Here is an 18,120-nt window from a genome sequence, read left to right as displayed (position 1 = left end):
AAACACCACCTAAAGCCTATCCAGAATTGATACGTTACCGTGTTGTATTACTGCATGAACATTAACATACTGTAATATTTCACACTTTTTAACTAAAAGAGAAAATTGAGATAGAGATGAAGTCCTTTTAAGATTAGTTATTTCAAAAGCTTTTACTTGTCATCAGCAGGTGGTAATTGGCTATATTAGTGGGGTATGATGTGATGTGTTTATATATGCTGGCATTGTGGGATGATTACACCAAGCTATTTCCCTATCCATCATCTCCGTACTTGTTTTTTCGTGATGAAAACAACTTAAAATCTCTTTTCTCAAATTTGAAACGTGCAGTACACTATTATTAGCTGTAGTCACCACGTGGGACAAGGGAGCTCCGAAGGGAATCCTTCTGTCTAAATGAAACTTGTGTCCTGTGAACGAAGCTCCGTCTCTTTCCCACTTGCACTCAGCCCCTGAGAATCACCACAAACCCTCCACTGCGTGGGCCTGACATCTTTAAGTGCCGTGTATAATGTGTGAGACCCTGCACACCTAACATATTCTTCTCCGGGTTCATCTATACTGCTGCAAACACCAGAAACTTTTCCTTCTTTTTAAAGCCCGAGTTGCATTTCATGGTACAGTGTGCACCTTTGCTCATTAATGAAGATTCTTTGGACCTATCTCTAATTCCTCTTCCTAATTTCTTGACAGTTACTATGATTAATTTGGTGACTATCCTTGTGACCCATTTGGGATATTTTGAACTTCATTAAGAATTGCTGAATACCTCCTGTTTGCCAGGTACTGGTTTACACATCAGTAATACATTAGAGAACAAAACAGACAAAAATATTTATCTTCATAAGCTTATACCCTAATGGGGGAGACAAATAACATTTTTTGGTTTGCAGTTGTAGTAGGAGAGTTCTGTGGGGAAGGGCTTAGGGTAGGATAAGGGAACCCAGGATGAGGTGTGTGGTGTGAGCATTTTGCACATAAAATGAGCGATCATGATAAGGCTCTGACAAGGTGAGACCAGCACAGCTGACGGGGAGCAGAACCCACTGTGTGGCTTTCACAGGGATGGTGTCCAGCACTGCTGGTCAGCACAGCAGCCTGCGTGGCTGCACTGGAGGGCATGAGCTGGGAGAATTAAAGAGGAGTCTGGAGAGGGGTGAGGAGCACGGGGCCCAGGGAACAGGGTCCCGTGGAACTCGTGGATGGTTGTCAGAACTTAGGCTAAGAAAAGTGGGAAACTGTGGCGGGGGTTCTGGTGGACACGTGAGCTGAGGGTTTCACCTCGAGGAAGGAGAGCAGCGTGGAGGCTCTCTGAGAACCCAGGTAGAGGTGACAAGTGACCTACGCCCGGGTGTGACATGATGATACTGAGGGCTGCTCAAGATCGGGGTGAATTTTGGAAGAAAAACCAGAGACAGCTGGCAGATTAAATTTGGAGTAGTGGAGAAGGAAGGAGTCGTGGAAAATTCTTTCATTAGTATTCCTGGGGTGAAACTGACGTGGTATAAAACGAGCCAATTTAATATGCATGACTCGGTGGGCTTCTTGTGCATACATGGTGATGTGATCCGTCACTTCTACCTAACTCCAAAACATTTTCCTTACCCCAAAAGGGAATTCCAAACCCAGGAAGTAGTAAGTGTCTTGGTTTCTTTTTTCTTGTTGCTGAGACAAAATACCCAACCCCCAAGTATTAAGGAAGGAAAGGTTTATTTAGCGCGCTGTTTGTGAAGGTTTCAGTCCATAATCGGCTGGCTCCAAGGCAGGGTGGCAAGGCACAGGGGCAACAGTTCAAGGCAGCAGCCAGCAAAAGCAACCTTTCTTCCTCCCTTACATTGTACACAGGACACCCCCTGCCTCCAGGGTATGTGAGCACTCACGTCACCTCTGTGCCCTGCTCTTGCACAAAATAAGAACCTTGGATTCTTGCTGTGTCTCTTAGTTAAACTTCTCAACTTCTCAAGTTGACACAATGTATGAACCGTAACAACAAGTAAGTAGTCACTTCCCATTCCCTCCTTTGCTGAGCATCTGGAAGCCAGTGATCAACTTTCTGTGTCTGTAGATTCTTTTATTCTGGGTATTACATGTCAGTGGAATTGTGCCGCAGGTGACCTTTTGTACCTGGCTTCTTTCAGTCAGCATAAGGTTGTGAGTTCACCTGTGCTGTGGCGTGTGTGGTAGATGTAACCTTTTTATGGGTGAGTAACGTTTTATCTCAGGGATGTGTATCATGTGTGTATTCATCCATGGATTAGGCTGCTTCCATTTTTGGCTTTTGTGATGACGTTGCTATATATTTACATCTAAGTACTTGTTTAAGTACCTGTCTTCAGATCTTTTGGAAATATACCTGGAGCAGGATGCTGGGTCTTACAGTAAGTCTGCATTTAACCTTTTGGCTCCACAGACGCTGGACCATGTCACATCCTCAGCAGCAGTGTATGAGGGTTCCAGTGTCTCTCTCTTACCCCGTCAGCGCTTGTCTTGTTATGTTCTTAAATTTTCATCATAGCAGCCCTAGCAAGGAAGCTTTCCAAGGTCTTAGCTTGCAGTAACAGAGTTGTCATAACGAGGAGAAGAAGGGCTTTGGGTACAAAAGAATGGGTTGGGAGGATGGGGGAGGAAGAATGTCAGGGAGGAGGATTGACTGACTATTGGAAAGGTTCTCAAAGATTCAGGACAGAGTGGCGAGCTCAGGCAGCTCGAGGGGAACATCGGCAGTGGAGTCAGTCTTCCTGCTTTCCAAATTCTTACAGAGGGAGATGAAGTGGGATGGCAGAAGGAAAGCCTTTTTATTTCCTCGTTTTATTTTTTATATGGGAGAAATAATTGTGATATAGAGAAGGGGGGAAGGAGGAAAGCAAGCCTCAGGGGATGGGATCCAGTGACAGTGGCTGCGGTGACCAATGGACTGCAGGTCCCGGCAGGGGAAAACAGCCTTGAAAGAGTGAGAGAACAGACAGAGGGTTGTGGCCGAGAGCGGGTGCGAGGAACTGAGGCCGTGGAGAGTCTTCGCCGGTGGTGAGCAGGGTGGTTCAGGGACACCCAGTGCGCTGGAGCGTGGCCTGCGTCTGTGTTCACCTTTGGGGTTGCAGACACAAGCCGTACTAGAGACAGTGACACTGAGAAGAATGGAGCTGAGCTGGGGGACACGAGGAGTACTGGGAGATCAAATCTGGTGACGGTGGAGCAAAGCTGGGATTGTTAGGAAAAAAAGAGAAAATGAAGAGTCTTGCAGTGGCCGTGGGGGCAGGAAGGACATCTGTGTGGACCTCCTGGTCCGGGGCACAAGGTCCCCGGGAGAGAGAGAAAGCGGCTTCCCTCGAGAGTCCGGTTCCTGGGGGGCGAGGATGGGGGGCGAAGGAAGAGTCTTACACACACTGTAGTGTTAAGAGTCTTACACACACTGTAGTGTTGTTTCGTGCGTGTGCAGCTGTAATTATACAAGGTCATCTGAGGTCCTCTGAAATCAAATTCCTCTCCCATGATTGCCATTCCCTTCCTGAGTTTGTGACCCGTGCCTCAGAGGATTGGTTGTCGCACACTAAATGCAGCCTCAGCAGGATCCTAGCACAGGAAAGGTGATGTTCAGGACCCATTTGTCAAATAAATTATAAATGTTATTGTCAGGTTCAGATCAAGGGGGTGCGGCGGAGGCTTAGAATCCTGAAAGGAATGTCCTGTTCCTCTGAAGGGCTTTTTACTCCATTTAACAGACAGTTCCTGAGAACCGAGCACCAGCTACCTGCTGGTGTTAAACAGGAAAGATGCAGTCCAGATTCTGTTTAGGGGGGCGTAAATGTAAGTGTGGGTGGCTCGTGAGCAGGAGACTGGATTCTTAAAATTCAGAGACTTGAGCATGGTTGGACTATGTTTATATTTGACTCCAAATATATCTGAAAATCCTGCTCTGAAGTGGAGTCATTTATGCACAACTGGGCCTTTTTCTAGTCCCATTATATATAAGGAGTGTGTGTGTGGGTGTGTGTGTTGTTTATATATTTGTGCATGGGAGGGTGGAACAGGAACTCTTCTCCCTCTATGGTTGAAAAGCTGTCATGTTGAGTATGAAATTATGGAAACGTGAAGCTTTCTTAGCAAGTGTGAACCACCTTACTTTGTAATTCATTAACTCAATTGCTGCAGACCAACGAGTGCCATTGGAACCAGTGAACTATGCAATTAATCTATTTAGGAAACAAAGAATAAACGAGAGTGCTCTGGGGATCTTTCATGAAGTTTTGGCGTTTCTTTTCTTTAAAGCTAGAGATTTTGCTTCTCATTTAAAAGTGTCTGCCAGAGAGATTAGCCGAGTGTCTGTAGGATTTGATGACTGGTGGGGTTTTGAAAATGGAGGGGGCAGCAGCTCCTGGGCGCCATCCCTGTGCTGCCCTGCAGAGTGCAATCCCAGAAGGGCCAGCTCTTCCTGTTTCTTACCTGTGGACAACTAATTCCACCATGTGTTCCATGCGATGGAAGACTGCGTATTCCTCCTGCAGGCGGCTGGTGTTACACAGCAACTCCATTTATGATGTCTGAGAACAGTCACGAGCACTTGAGCCCGAATCCCACAAATGCAGACTTAACCTGCTGATTTGTGCACTTGATGTGCAGTTGTTCCAAAGTTCCTCTTCCATGTTCCCCCTGTTCAGTGCCTTCTGGGGCAGCGTCCTCCAATACAACAGCCTGCAGCGATGGCAGAGATAGAAACGTGTGCCCTCCCACACAGTGGCCACCAGTCACATGGGGCTGCAAGGGACTTCAAATGCAGCCAGTGTTACTGAGTTCGATTTTAAATTGTATGTAATTGGAATTGATTTAAATGTAAAAACTCACACGTAACTAGTGTTTAGTAAGCCTTACTAATAGGTCTCTGCATCATTCTCAGTGACACAGAAACTCAAGTAAGAGTTACTGAATTATTGGTGTCAGGAGGGGGCTTCTGTCCCCACCCCACCTCTAGCTGGCACCGTGGGTAGCCTTGCGTGCATGCCTGGCAGGAGGAGACTTGAATACCCAGCACTCGAGGACCACTTCGGGGACCCTTCTGCTGATCCTAGGGTGTGTTCTGCTTTTCTTCTTTCTCCCTCAAGAGGCTGTAGCCGCCCTTGATGTTAAGACATCCTGCACTGCTCTGTAGACTGCCAGGGAAAGTGAGCCCCTGTGTTGATGTCAGTATACAGCTCCCCCTGGAACCAGCACTGTGGTCTGGTCCATGCCTTACGGGACCTGATGTGAGCACCTGCCTTCCTGCCTACAGACTGGGGGTGGGGGATAATCACTCTTCTAATGGCTTAGCCCTGAGTTCTTCTGAGGCAAGTTAGAACTGAGCTTGGCTGCTGCTTTTAAAGTGTCAAAGAGCTGAAGCTAGGAATGGGTACAGATATGACTTTGGCCAAAGGTTAATAAGCAGAGTTACTTCATTAAACTGCTTGTTTGGCGCCACTAAACCATTCTCTTCCATAAGCCTTGGAAGACGCTGTACTCAGAGTAATCCATTTATGCCAAAAGAATTAGAAAGCGGAAGATAAATTAGGGATTGCTTTTAATCCATGTGAAAATCAATCCAATGAGTTTCATGTGATTAAAGCCATTAGTTAAAAAAGCCAAGTATTTGCATGTGCAGAATGTGTATCGGGATTATTTTCATCAAAGTGAAACTTTCCAAATGATTTATAGGTTCTGATATGAAAGCAGAGAAGCGAAAAAAAACCCTTTTTGCACATATATGTGGGGGAGAGATTTGAGTAGTTTCAGCTGGAAAACAGCCCCTGAAGCTCAGTTTGAATATTTAACGTATTGCATTCTTTTCTAGTTGGAGGCATTCACTCCAGCTAGTTACTGTCACTGCTAATAGTCTTTTAGTTACCACTTAGAGTTTAGAACTACCCTTCTCGTGCCGTGGCGCCCTCTGGTGGTGGAAAGGAACAGGAACATAGGTAATCAGCCAAAGAAAAGCAAGACACAGTCCCTAGGTGTGGCCCCAAGAGCGTGAACTCTGATGGTCTGCAAAGCCTGAGGCCTCTGTGCAGTTCTCTGCGGTTCAGTTAGTGTGAGAAATGGGTTCCATGTTTTCTGCTAGCTCTTTTGGATCCTGCAAAGCACCCTGATAGATGACTGCTCCTACTTGGGGGCACATACCTCTCACCGTGGTCTCCTCACCGCATTCCTCCCTGTTGGAGCCCCTTGTCAACCCACCTGGTTTGATTTTGTGCCTCAACAGTTACATCATAATTGGAATTAAGGTAAATACTGAGCTGTGTTTTCCCCGCATCACCGTTTTCTAAAATACAAATGTTTAGCAATCTTGGGGGTGGTTTTAGGAAGTGGTCGTTTCTTATTCTCAGTGCTTTGACCTAATTTTGCCTCTGCCAACATCAATTTGAGTCTGCTGAGAAGAGAAAGACTTTGAAATGTTGTTAGAAACAGAGGGGCGTCCCTCTGTGTGCTGGAGGGTACGCCGAGTGCTTGTGGCCTGTGTGAGCGAGCCCAGAGGACTCTGCGCCCTGGTCCGTGCGGAGCTCCCCTGAGGTTGATGCTTCTTTATTGTGTAGCAGCGTGGCTGTCGGGGCGGCCGAGGGGCAGAAGCTGCAGTGTCCGAGAGTACCGGACACAACCCAGGCAGATGGGACCTGGGCTTAACACTGGAGGTGACAGGGCCGGGGTGTGGCTCTGTAACACAGTGCTTGATCCGACATGTGTGAGGCCCTGGGTTTGAGCCCAGAACCACAAAAACAAAATGAAAACCTAGAGATGGGAAAGATGAGCAGCTCTCAACTCCTCTCTGTTCTTTCGTTGAGGGGTAGTATGTGTGGGTGTTATTTTGCGGCTATGGAATAATTAAGTCTTGTTTTCTTTATTTCCTCCCAGCACATTTATAAGATTTTTTAAAGATGTGATTAAAAAATAGGTAAAATAGATATACTTTTTTAAAAAATCTAAATGAATGGAATACTACTCAGCTATAAAGAAAGACCACATTGAGGCCTTTATAAGTAAATGGATATGACTTGAAATCATACACATAAGTGAAATAAACCAAACTCACATGTGTAAATACCATATTGTCTCTCTAGTGTAAGACACTGAAAGAGTAAATAAGATTTTTTAAAAATCTAAAACAGTTGCTTTTCGTATATATTTTCTCTTAACTCATTTCAGTATAACAAAAATACTGCTAAGTTGAGTGGCTTAGAAAGAACAGAAGTTTCTGGCTCGCAATTTTGAAGGCATGGAAACCCAAGATCAAGGCATGGGCAGACTTGTTTCCAGTGAGGTGGATGGCGCCTTCCCAGTGTACGCTCACATGAGAGGCTCTTATTTATAAGGGTGCATAGACTTGTCATGAATCAAAGGCCTGCACTCTTTATACCATGAGGATGGGAATCTGGTTTCAACATGTGAACTGGGAGGGGAATGTCAACATTCAGAGCACAGAACATTTGTGAAGGATTTCTCTTTCTTTGCACCTGAAAACACCAACTTCTGAGTTCCTTTCTTCCTTTGTCTAAGACATTGAATTACTGTACTTGTTAGTGTGTGCAGAGGAACAGAACTCGGGTGGTTCAGAAGAAAATGCTGGCTTTGGTTGTTGTTATAGATTAAAAACTGGTGGTCAACTTAACACCAGCGGAACTGAACCACCATGCTGCTGAGCGTGGGTGTTTCACCTGAGGAAAGTTGCGAGCATAAGTAGAGGCAGTTGAGAAGAGCTGAAGTGCTGAGGCACTGTGGGTTCTCCTGTGAGTTGCTGTGTGAGCCACTGGTGCTCCTGGAGAAGCTCTGGTCCTCACATCGAGCATTGCTTCCTGGCTCTGGAGGGGAAGACGTGTGCTGCTTGGTCTCTGGGATGAACTCACGCTGGCTTCTGGGCAGGTACTAGACTGTGCTTATCTTCGGAGGAACTTGGGACCTCTGTGTCACTAAGGATGGCTGTGGTGCTTTTCAGGGTGAGCCTGGTCTTTGTTGTGTGACTCCTCATCTCCAGCACAGAACCCTCATACCACCAGCACAGCTCCCTAACCCCGCTGGCATGGACTTTCTGGCTTCCACTGCTGACCTTTGGGCCTTCCCAGCATGGATCCATAAAAGAGACTGGCGTGAGTCCTTCTTGTGGGCTCTGGACCTCCAGTTGGACTCGTGGGAGGCATTGTCATGAGCTCTGGGTTTTCATCTGGACTCATGTGGGATATTGCTGTGGGATTCAGGCCCTTGACTGAATATGTCTTTGGTGTTGTGGATACATTTCCTGCATTTTCTTGTGTTAACTCTGTGCAACCATCGTAAAACAATATTATAAACTCCATGTTCTGATTCTAATTGGTCTCTGTACAACCCCTGACTACAATAGAAATCCACATTTGTTTCTACAAAAATGCACAGACTACTGTTTTATTGAAAATTCCACAATTCTTTCTGCTTCTCTCCTAGGAAATTCTTAATATTTTTACTCATGCTGTTGGGGAATAGGTGTCACTGAGGTAGCTCAGTGATTCAGTGGGTTCTGATCAAATCAAGCTGAGAACTCCAACGGTTTCAGTTAACACAATTGTGTGAATAATTTTTTGCATTCATAGACTTCTGATTCAGTCAACAGGCAAATAATTATTCGTGAGACTTAGCATGGTCCCATGCTGTTTCTGCTAGGTTAATTTCTTTGAGAAAAGGTCAGGCTTTTTAGGGGAAAATGCCAACACACTTGGTAAGAATTTCTCATTGCAGAAAAAGCTTTGTGAGTTTGAGCAGGGCTCTAAAAAAATGAGAGGCGGCCGTGCATCCACACTTAATATACCTGCTGTCTTCAGCTGGTCATTCAGTCCTTCAAGGAGGCTGGAGGGAGAGGGCAGAGAGAGCGAGGACTGAGCAGCACCTCCAAGGGGATATGGTAAAAACCGTCCCTGAGAAAGTGTACTGCAAACAAAGGCCTCAGAGCAAGAGTGAGCTCAGTCTACTGGGTGCACTGCAAATAATTCTTTGCAAATAAGAAGGCATGGGAGAAGAAACTAGGGAACCCCTATGCATTGGTTAAGCTTGATTCTGTCAGCTTGGTTGGCTTGTGAGCTGTTGAGAATTGGGGAGCACACTTCTAGGTGGTTCACATGGCTCACGCAGACCTGGCCTTGGGTATAGATCTGTCCCCAACCCCTTCCTCTTTGGTGCCGTGTTTACGTTCTTCATCCCTACCATCTTAAACTAAATGGCTTTGCTTCCCCGTGCCCTCCTGCCATGAATGTTTCTGCCTTGGAGCCAGTGACCACGGACTGCATCCTGTAGTTAAGGGAATGAAACCAAAGAAGCAGTGGAGACCCCGGGAAGTTGGAGATGCCAGGAATGGATTATCTGGCAAGGAAAGCTGCAGGGTCTGAGCAAAGTCAGCCCAAGAGAGAGGCTGAATGGGCTGCAACCCAGCAAAAGCATGTAGGTGGAGGCTGCCCGAGCACTCTGGAACCCACATCTCATCACCTGGTGCCTTGGGTGCAGACACAGAGCTACAGGATTTGACGTTTGCACTCCTGGATTTTGGTCTTGCTTTGGTCCTGCTCTTTGGTACCCCCTGTTCCTCCTCTTCAGGATGCTAATGTTGTACCTGTGCTGTTGTACCTTGGCATTATGTAACTGGTTTTTAGTTTTTACAGAGGTTTATAGTTAAGAGTTTGCCATGAGTTTTACAGGAGACTTGGAATTTTGAAAAATCCTGGAACTGTTGAGACTGTGGAAAAGGGATTGTTGCATCTTTGCTTGTATGCAAAATACTTGTATCATGTTAGGCAGGATTGTGACTTGTGTTTATTGGATTAAGAAGGAGATACGTTCAGGCGTCATGTTGACAAGAAGTGGGGTGTTGGTAAAGCTTGATTCTGTCAACTGACCTGTAAGCTGACCCAGGGACTGGTGAAGCACATATAGGTGTGTCTGGGTGGGGCATGGAGGCCCAGTGCATCCAGAAATAGAAAAGCTGACTCTTGCACCCTGCATGAAGGATCTTAGTGCCATGGTCTTACCTATCTTACAGTAAGGGGGATGCCAAGGGGAATTTTAAACAGGATCTGGAGGTGTAGCTCTGTGGTAGGGCACCTGCCTAGCATACATAGGGCCCTGAGTCCATTCCCAGCATATAAAAGAGAAGGAAGATGAGATGAGGGGAGGGAGGAAAGAGAAACCTTTAAAACAGGACTAATATGTTTATAGTGTGGTGAGACGGTAAAATATTTTTGAAAGCCAGTCGCATCTGAGAAGGGTCAGAAGATAGTATATAATCCTTGAATGCTAAATGGTTAGTGCAGAGATGAGTGTGAGACAGCAGAGAGGCTGTGATGGGCTGAAGCTATCAGAGGCATGTTCCTGAAGAGGAACGAACATCACTGCACATTGGAGAACAGGTGGAAGAAAAAGAAGATGCTTCATTGATGCCTAGTAGGTGGTTTTTCCTTGTTCACCAAGACAAAGACTAGTGGGAAATGGCAGGGAAGTCACTTTTCCAGTATGCTGCAATAGGTGTCACCGTCTCACTCTGTATGGGAAGTATAACTGGGCACAACCCAGGGACAATTGAAGCACTGTATCTGAGTGCTATTGACAAAGAGTATAGGGACAGGATCCTGAAATGAGACCCACCTTAGGTCACATTGGCTCGTCCCAGCCTGGGGAGATGAACCTGATACTTTTGAGCTCCAGAGCAGTCCGTGAAGCGGCTGCGTGAATCCTGGTGTCTAGAGTGCATGAAGAGTAGCTGCCTCTTGGCCAAAGAGTGTGGTCTCTCAGCTCCTAGTTTGCGTGCTACGTCTGCTGTTCCTCTGCTGTTCCCGTGGATCTCAAGGAGTGCAAATCTGAGTGGTTTTCTTGCACTTTCTTGATTCTCAGCTACTTTTCGTTGCTATCAAGCCTGGTAAAGCCTTTGACTCTTCTGATAATTCAGATCCCTTGGCTGTCAGCATGGATTTTATTCCTTGGGTTCACTTAGCTCTGGAACAAGCGTTTAGCTTTGCTGGAAGTTATTTCTTCCCTTTCTAGACCTAATCATATGAAGGAATATAAATGTTACCTCTTTTATAAGGGGAAAATCAGTCATGAAAGGAGCTCAGTCTAAGCCCAGAACACATCAGGCTCCAAACAAAAGGAATTATACCAATTCGTGGGACTTCGCCAACATTTCCAACCATCGTGAGATAATAATAAATTAACACAACTAGTAAATATCTCAGAAGGAAAAAACGCTGTGCTGGGGATACAGAAGTGAACAAAACAGACATGGTAAACACCCTGCTCGAACTTACAAGTGGGGTAGAGAAGGCAGATAAACAAGCTGGCAATAAAAGATGTTTTTGCTTATGTGTGCTGTTATTCTAAAGAATTGTGGTTTGGGGCTGGAGATTTAGCTCAGCGGCAAAAGTGCCTGTCTTGCAAGCAGGCAGTCGTGAGTTCGATCCCCGGTACTGATAAAAAGGAAAAAGATAAAAAATAAAAATTAAAAAAAAAATAATTGTGGTTTGAGCTTTAGGTGAAGCCCATGCCTTGTTCTGTGCCAGTTTTGTGATTAAATCTTCTCTGAGACAAAAAAATATATATTAAACAATATAATGTGGTAAAGGATAAGAAAAAGCAGAGACCCTAAGTATTGTAATTTATAAAACCACAGACTGAATTTAATGCATCTCAGAAAATAGTACCCTGCATTTGAAGAACTTCAGGCTTATTCTTCAGGATTTGGTTCTGCCCCATAGATTATAATGATCCACAAATAACTTTTCTTCCCACCTGTTTAGATTGCATAGTGCTGCACCAAACGATTTAGTCTGGACTTTGCAAAACACCTCCTGATGACCGAGCTGCTGTTACCATGGAGTGCTCAGCAGCCTTGTCCCCCTTCCTCCCTCTTGTTTAGGCAGGATTCTCTTCGGCTTGGATTAGAAAGCAGCCTTTTCTGTGCAGATCAGACGCCTGTGGATACCCTTCCTGAGCCGGCAGCCCCACTCTGCCCCGTTGGCTTGAGCACTTGCTGTGATTTCATCCTGTAAGCAGTACAACTCATCTTGGTTTGAAAGAAAAAGAAAGAAACATAACTGAACAGAGCTGTCCTCGGTGTTTGCTAAAATGCTCAAAGAGGGGCCCAGGATTTTAAGAGCACATTCTGAGGGAAATTCTGACATTGCGAGCTGCCGCCCTTTCTCTTTGCGCTTGGCTTGGCTGATTTCCAAAGCACCAAGGCCAGCAGTTGAGGGACTGAAATGTAATCGGTGGCAGTACATTTGCACCACATGAAACCTTCTCTGCCTCCAAAGGCTCCAGAGGCTGTGGGAAGCAGCACACCAGCAACAGCTCACAGCTGAGGCACTCGGACTGGAGGGAAGATTGGATCGCAATGGTAAGAAACTGGAGTTTTCTGCAGATCTCGTTTGTTACCTGAGATTGGATAATTAGCATCTGTGGGTGAAAATGGCTGTTGCTAGCGTGAGACTGAACAGTCACTTGAGTCTGGGATGCTCCGTTTTTCACTAGAAGAGAGGACACTTTTGCCAACCAGAGCACTGATTTTTGAAAAATGATTTTGTATCAGGGGTTATGGTGCCTTGTAATTAGTAAGGATCATTTGGTGCACTTTGCCAGGGAAAGATAGTCCACGGTGACCTCAAATGCAAGCACCAATTAATACAGTCTCTGAAGTGCACACTTTCCTCAGAAAGTAACTGTAATTTCCTTAAGACTTCTTTAAAAAAATAATTGGCTGTTTCCTTGATATTTCCAAGTGGAGGTATAAACCCATTCATGCTAAGGCAGCTTGCTTTGCTGACTGATAAGTTGTTTACTGGAAGTATCCGAGATTACTAGAGCAAACTCCTGAATGCTTTTTATGTTTCTTTTAAAACTCGGATGAGCAGAGAGTGACGAGAGGAGATCACATTTTAAAAGGAAGTAATGTGTGACTTTGTTGGTTGTTTGATTCACTCCAACAAAGCAGACATTGCCAGAATGAGACCTTCATGTAAATATGAGCTCTTTGGACAAAGCTGTAGATTTTTCAGAGGAAAGGGCGTGCACCTGCCCCGCGGTCCTCCTTGTCTGAGAATCTTCTCCAAGTGTCTGTGCTCCATCGTCCACCCATGGTACCAGGGGGAAGCTGCAGGTCGAAGGAAGAACTGATGATAACACTCATGCTCTGAGATAAAGAATTAATGCATGAAAGAACTTGGTCCTAAGATTACATAACATTCAAAAGAAAATAAAGCCTATTATTGCCAAGAGAGGGTGTGTGAAATACCATCCTCTTACTTGACTGCACAGCTGATGTGTGGGAAATGGTTCTCCTGTTTCTCACCCAGATGAATGAAGTTTGCTGTTGAAGTGTGGGAATTTTTAGAAGTGAATCTGCCTTTCCAGCAGTTTAGAAAAGAGGAAACTGGAAATGGGTTTTCTAAGACTATTGCACTTTGTTCCCGCCCTTATCTTTCTCCCTGGATCACTTTTGAACACACCAACCCTAGAAATAAAGCTGCGATGCCCAGGTGAGATGTTCCCCTCTTTCATGCACATCTGGTGCTACGTATCCTCACATGCATTCTAGCAGCTCCTCTGGCTTCTTGAGGATTATAAACCTCGCCTATTGCTCCTCCACCAACAGGATAGGTTAAAAAAAACAATCAGCATATGCAGCCTGGGATGAAATTGTACCCTTCATGCTTTGGCATGTTTGGCCTGAATTGTTGAGGCATACACTAATTCATTTCTTTTCTGATTAGCCTGAGAACATTCCTGTCTGGATTACCAAGGACTGGGCTCAAATCAGACAGAGTTCCCTACCAGCACACTCTGACCATGGGCTCACCCATGAACACTGTCACGGTCTTGTATGAATTTGATGTTTAGAGAAAAGAAGAACCAGTTGGGGCTGAGGTGGTCTAAATGTAATAGTAAAACCTGATGCATGACAGTAGCGAGTGCTCCAGAGAGAGGAGACTTCCCGTTGGAGGTGGGGAATGTGTGGTGTGGAGTACGACTCCACGCTGTTTGTGACCAGCTCATCCTCTGGCTATACTGATTCATTCCTCAGGAGCGAGTTGGAAAGAATTACCCAGTTATATAGTAAAAATAAGAGCTCAGGTCTAAACAAGCTCTTCCTCATGATGGATACCAAAACAGTTAACAGTTTTAGAGAGAAGGTACCCTAACCAGCCAGCTTTCACCTAAGGGCATCTATCTCATCTATCATTTTTGTAGCAACTCCATAGGAGAGCATCCGGCTGGAAAAACAAACAGTCTTTGATTGGAAAGGGGGAGTGAATATATACATTACATTTTCATTAAGTCCCTTCTGTGATGAGAAGAAACCAATCGTGCTTCTCATCATGCAAATGTGATCAAGTATCTTACTTTCAAGAGAAAAAACACTCTGTGTCTAAAATGCTCTCTGTGACCTCATTAGAATCAGGAGCATGTCAGAGCTTGCTGGGTTTAAACCAAGTAAGCTAGCCCTGCTAGAATTCTGGCCTCTGATTACTTTTTTGTTGTTGTTTATACATATAAAGGAAATGTAAACAATTAAATCGAGCCTTTGCACACAACTTTATTTCAAAGCAAGGGAAATGTGTGGATATTCTCAAATAATACTTTATGAATATTAAGCTACATGCCGTGTGCTTTCAAAACTTCATCATTGCCTTTAAGTAGATCTTTTAAAATGATTATGCTCCTTGTAGCTGGGTAAGGAGCACAGGAGGAAAGTGCTCTCCAAAGGTCACAGAGCTGGTAATGGGGAGTGGCAAGGTGGGAATTAAGGTAGACTGGCTCTGCAGGGGGGACCCTACTCCTTAAACCCCATCACGGACCCTCCACAGAGGAGGAGGAAGGCCTGCCTAGAGGAGGAAGGCAGTGCCGCAGCATCACCAGAACCTTGAGTGACCCAGCCTCAAAGCTTCAACTAACCTTTGACATTTCTCTCCTGTTCTTGCTTCTGGTGTCACCAGTTTTTGCTTCCTGTCTGTTGCATACTGTGTTTGTCTGGTTTTGTTACTATAATGAAATTACCGAGGCAGGCTGACTTAGAAAAGAGACTTATTTAGCACTTAATTTTGAAGGTTCAAGGTTATGGTGCTGGCGTCAGCCCGGCTCTGGTGAGGGCCTCGTGGTGGATGACACCACAGTGGTAAAAGCACACATGGAAAGGGAGGTCGCATTAGCAGGCAGGAAGCCAGAGAGCTATTCACTCAGGCTGGGGATTTATAATAATTTGCTCTTGTGAGAACTAACTTGATCCCTGGAGACTACTTTAATCCCTCCCGAGGGAAACCCCAAGTCACTGAAAGACCTCCTGCCAGTGCCCACTTCTTGGCATTGCCCCACTCAGGACGAGATCTGCAATTCAGGAGCCCTAAAGGGACAAATGCACCCAGCCTGCATCACCTACCAATCCCACAGTCCACACCTTATTATGTTCTGGTTCTGTCCAGTCCCCATTAAATAGATGTCTAACTGGAAGATAATCTAATTTTATGGAAAGTCAGATTAAATTTAACGAGGAGTTTAAATGTCTTTGTCGGCCCTGTTAGTTGGATTATCTGGGACAGTATTTTTATTAAATTCTCCTAGCTTTCTTATTTGAAAAATAGGGATAATGACTCTCACTCCGTTGGGTCATTGTGAGGATTCTGTTAGTATGCCCGGGCAAAGGAGGCATTTAATTAGGCTGGAGACCATGACAGGTGGATGAACCAGAAGGGAGCTTTTGAAATTATCTAGGTACAAAATGCTACGGATTTAAGTTAGGATCATGGAGAGGAAAAATAAAAGGAACAAAAACAGAAGATGATATGAAGAGAAAAATTCACCTATAATGGCCACTAATTGGATGTGAAATGTGAAGGAGAAAAGCGAAGACTGACATTGAAGAAAGTGGAGAAAGAAAAGGGAATAAAATTCCCCTCGTAATTCCTGCACCAGGCCTGGGTGTCTGGCTTAGTCTGTTCAGACTGCAATGACAAGACACCTTATCCTGCATATCTTGTCAACAGCAGACGTTTAATTCTTACCTTTCCAGAAGCCAGAAGTCCAAGATCCCGTGCTGCATAGCTGGCACCTGCTCGCCGTGTCCCCGGATGGAGGAGGGGCCCGCAAACTCTCTTTGGTCTTTAACGGCAGCACTAATCCCTCTGTGGGGGCAAACCCCGGGACCTCACAGGCTTCAATGTAAGAATTTTCAAGGAAACCAAAATTCAGACCTTAGCAGTGCCTTGTATGAGATATGATCAAAACACAGAATGAACTTTGGTATTTTAAAAAAATATTACAGTAAAAGGCATGTTGCCAGTAATTCCCCATGAAACACTCCTGCCTGGTTTGAACACACTTGTCCCATCATTCCTGCCACTTCCAAAGCAGTTCTGGAAACCTTTTTGCATGGGCACCTTCCGTTAGCCTGCTGTGGCTGCCTCGATGTCCTGAGGCCATTCAAAACGTTTACCTTTCATGGTGATTTTGACCAGAGAAGAGCCCGAAGTCCCAGAGTCAGCCCGGTAAGTAAGGTGGGCAGAGACACATGCAGGTTTTCACAAGCCTGCTTTCCATGGGAAGGCACTCAAAAGCCACGTTGGTCGTAGTTTGGTAACACTTCAAAAAGACACATTTGCAAAGGTTTTGTGTATTATTAAATACTAAAGGTATAAGCTAAGGAAGAGAAATTCTGAGAGTCTATACAACATAAATATGTCATATGCAACTTATGTGACGTGTCATGTATCCGTATGGTATACAGTAGACAGCATATAGATACAAATGTATTATCACATTTGCTTCTCTGTCTCATCATTCTCTCTGTCTCTCTCTTTCTGTCTCTCTCTCACACAGCCCAGTCACATACACACACCTATATAAGAGATTAGTCCTGTAGCTCTTACCCAAAGTCGAATACAGTATTTAAAATTGACAATGTAGTGTGTTCTGGAAGGTCACTGTTGACTCTAGATATGAAGTGGCCCCTTGATTATGTTCCAAGGATAATATCTAAAGGCTCAGAGGAGGTTGCTGTGAGCTATATTCCTATGTCCACAAATTTGAAGGCACTCTCTAGAGGATAAATTGGATATAGCTAGAAATTACTAATAGCTTAGGGGGCCATTTGTTAATAATAACTGATAGACACAGTAAGATAAATCAAAAGACATGCAAGAGAATAAGTACATACAAAACCCTCCCTCTGCCTGCTCCAAACTGAAGTCTACATGGTAAAAGTACGAGTGATTTTACTAATAGGAAGGATGAGATACTGACGGTTGGGAAAAGGGAACTACAAGTGTTGATTGACTTTGAATTTCTTCTTAAAGATGGTATAAGCCACATTAAAAATTATAAACTACACAGATCAAAAGCATAGGGATGAATAATCTCTGTGCTTTGTCTTCCTGAGAAGGAAGTGGGTATGGGAGTGGGGAAAGGGAAGAGCTATAGTGAGCTTAGTTTAAATCTCCACCTTGCGAGTCGGCCTCTGTATTGATGATCCATTGTGGAGGCAGCAGGTTCCACCAGGTGGAAAGGACTGTGATACATGGGATCTGCAGAAAATCAGATACTTGATAAGCCTGATGTTGGTTGTGAAGTCAGAGTGGTAGAAGACCCAGAATAAAGAAACTAATTAGCTGGATCATCTGGAAATTAAATAGGCTCGAGATGGATGGAATCGCTATAGAGATGTTCAGATGGATTGCTAGAGGATTGGTTCAAGTTCTGGCGTTCAGTGCAGCTTTAAATTGCGACTTGGACACAAGGAGAGCATGAAAACCTTCATTAGGTACCTCAGGGCTGGGGTTGCAGCTCAGAGGTAGGATGCTTGCCTAGCATATGTAAAGCCTTGGGTTTGATCCTCAGCACCACAAAGAGAAAAACAAGTCATCCTCCAGAACTTCAGGCTGAGCTTATAGCATCAACTGGATTCATTCTGCTTTGCTTTCCATCTCTTGCTTACACACTCTGCATTCAATGCACTCCGGTTATTGTCAGTGTGTGCTTCTGTGTCTGATCTCTAGCTTCCATCTTACTCTTTGGGTTTGGCAATCCAGGGCATGCATCTTCCCTGTGGACTTCCTGGACCCTGGATTCTTGGCTCTCTGCATATGCTTGCTTCTCTGGCTTTGT

General features: G+C 44.9%; 1 protein-coding gene across 3 annotated transcripts in view; it reads left to right on the top strand.

Annotated features, from left to right (window-relative positions):
- The window catches only part of Pld5 (phospholipase D family member 5), a 329,011-nt gene that overhangs the window by 45,741 nt on the left and 265,150 nt on the right, over window positions 1–18,120 (top strand). Inside the window, exon 1 of one of the 3 annotated variants that reach the window (XM_063236753.1) lies at window positions 5,968–6,248. The exons of 1 other annotated variant lie outside the window; for it this stretch is intronic. In XM_063236753.1, coding sequence (XP_063092823.1) covers window positions 6,117–6,248 — 132 coding nt within the window. In that variant the 5' untranslated portion in view covers window positions 5,968–6,116. Of the gene's footprint in view, window positions 1–5,967; window positions 6,249–11,914; window positions 12,365–18,120 lie in introns of those variants that run through there. One more of the 3 variants, XM_013157761.3, reaches the window with a different exon arrangement.

Source organism: Cavia porcellus, unplaced genomic scaffold (assembly GCF_034190915.1).
Source record: "Cavia porcellus strain 051 isolate PalLab524CR breed Dunkin Hartley unplaced genomic scaffold, mCavPor4.1 scaffold_26, whole genome shotgun sequence".
NCBI classification, from domain to species: domain Eukaryota; kingdom Metazoa; phylum Chordata; class Mammalia; order Rodentia; family Caviidae; genus Cavia; species Cavia porcellus.
The sequence above is the reverse complement of the archived record's forward strand: the minus strand, read 5'-3'. Positions and strand labels throughout refer to the sequence as shown.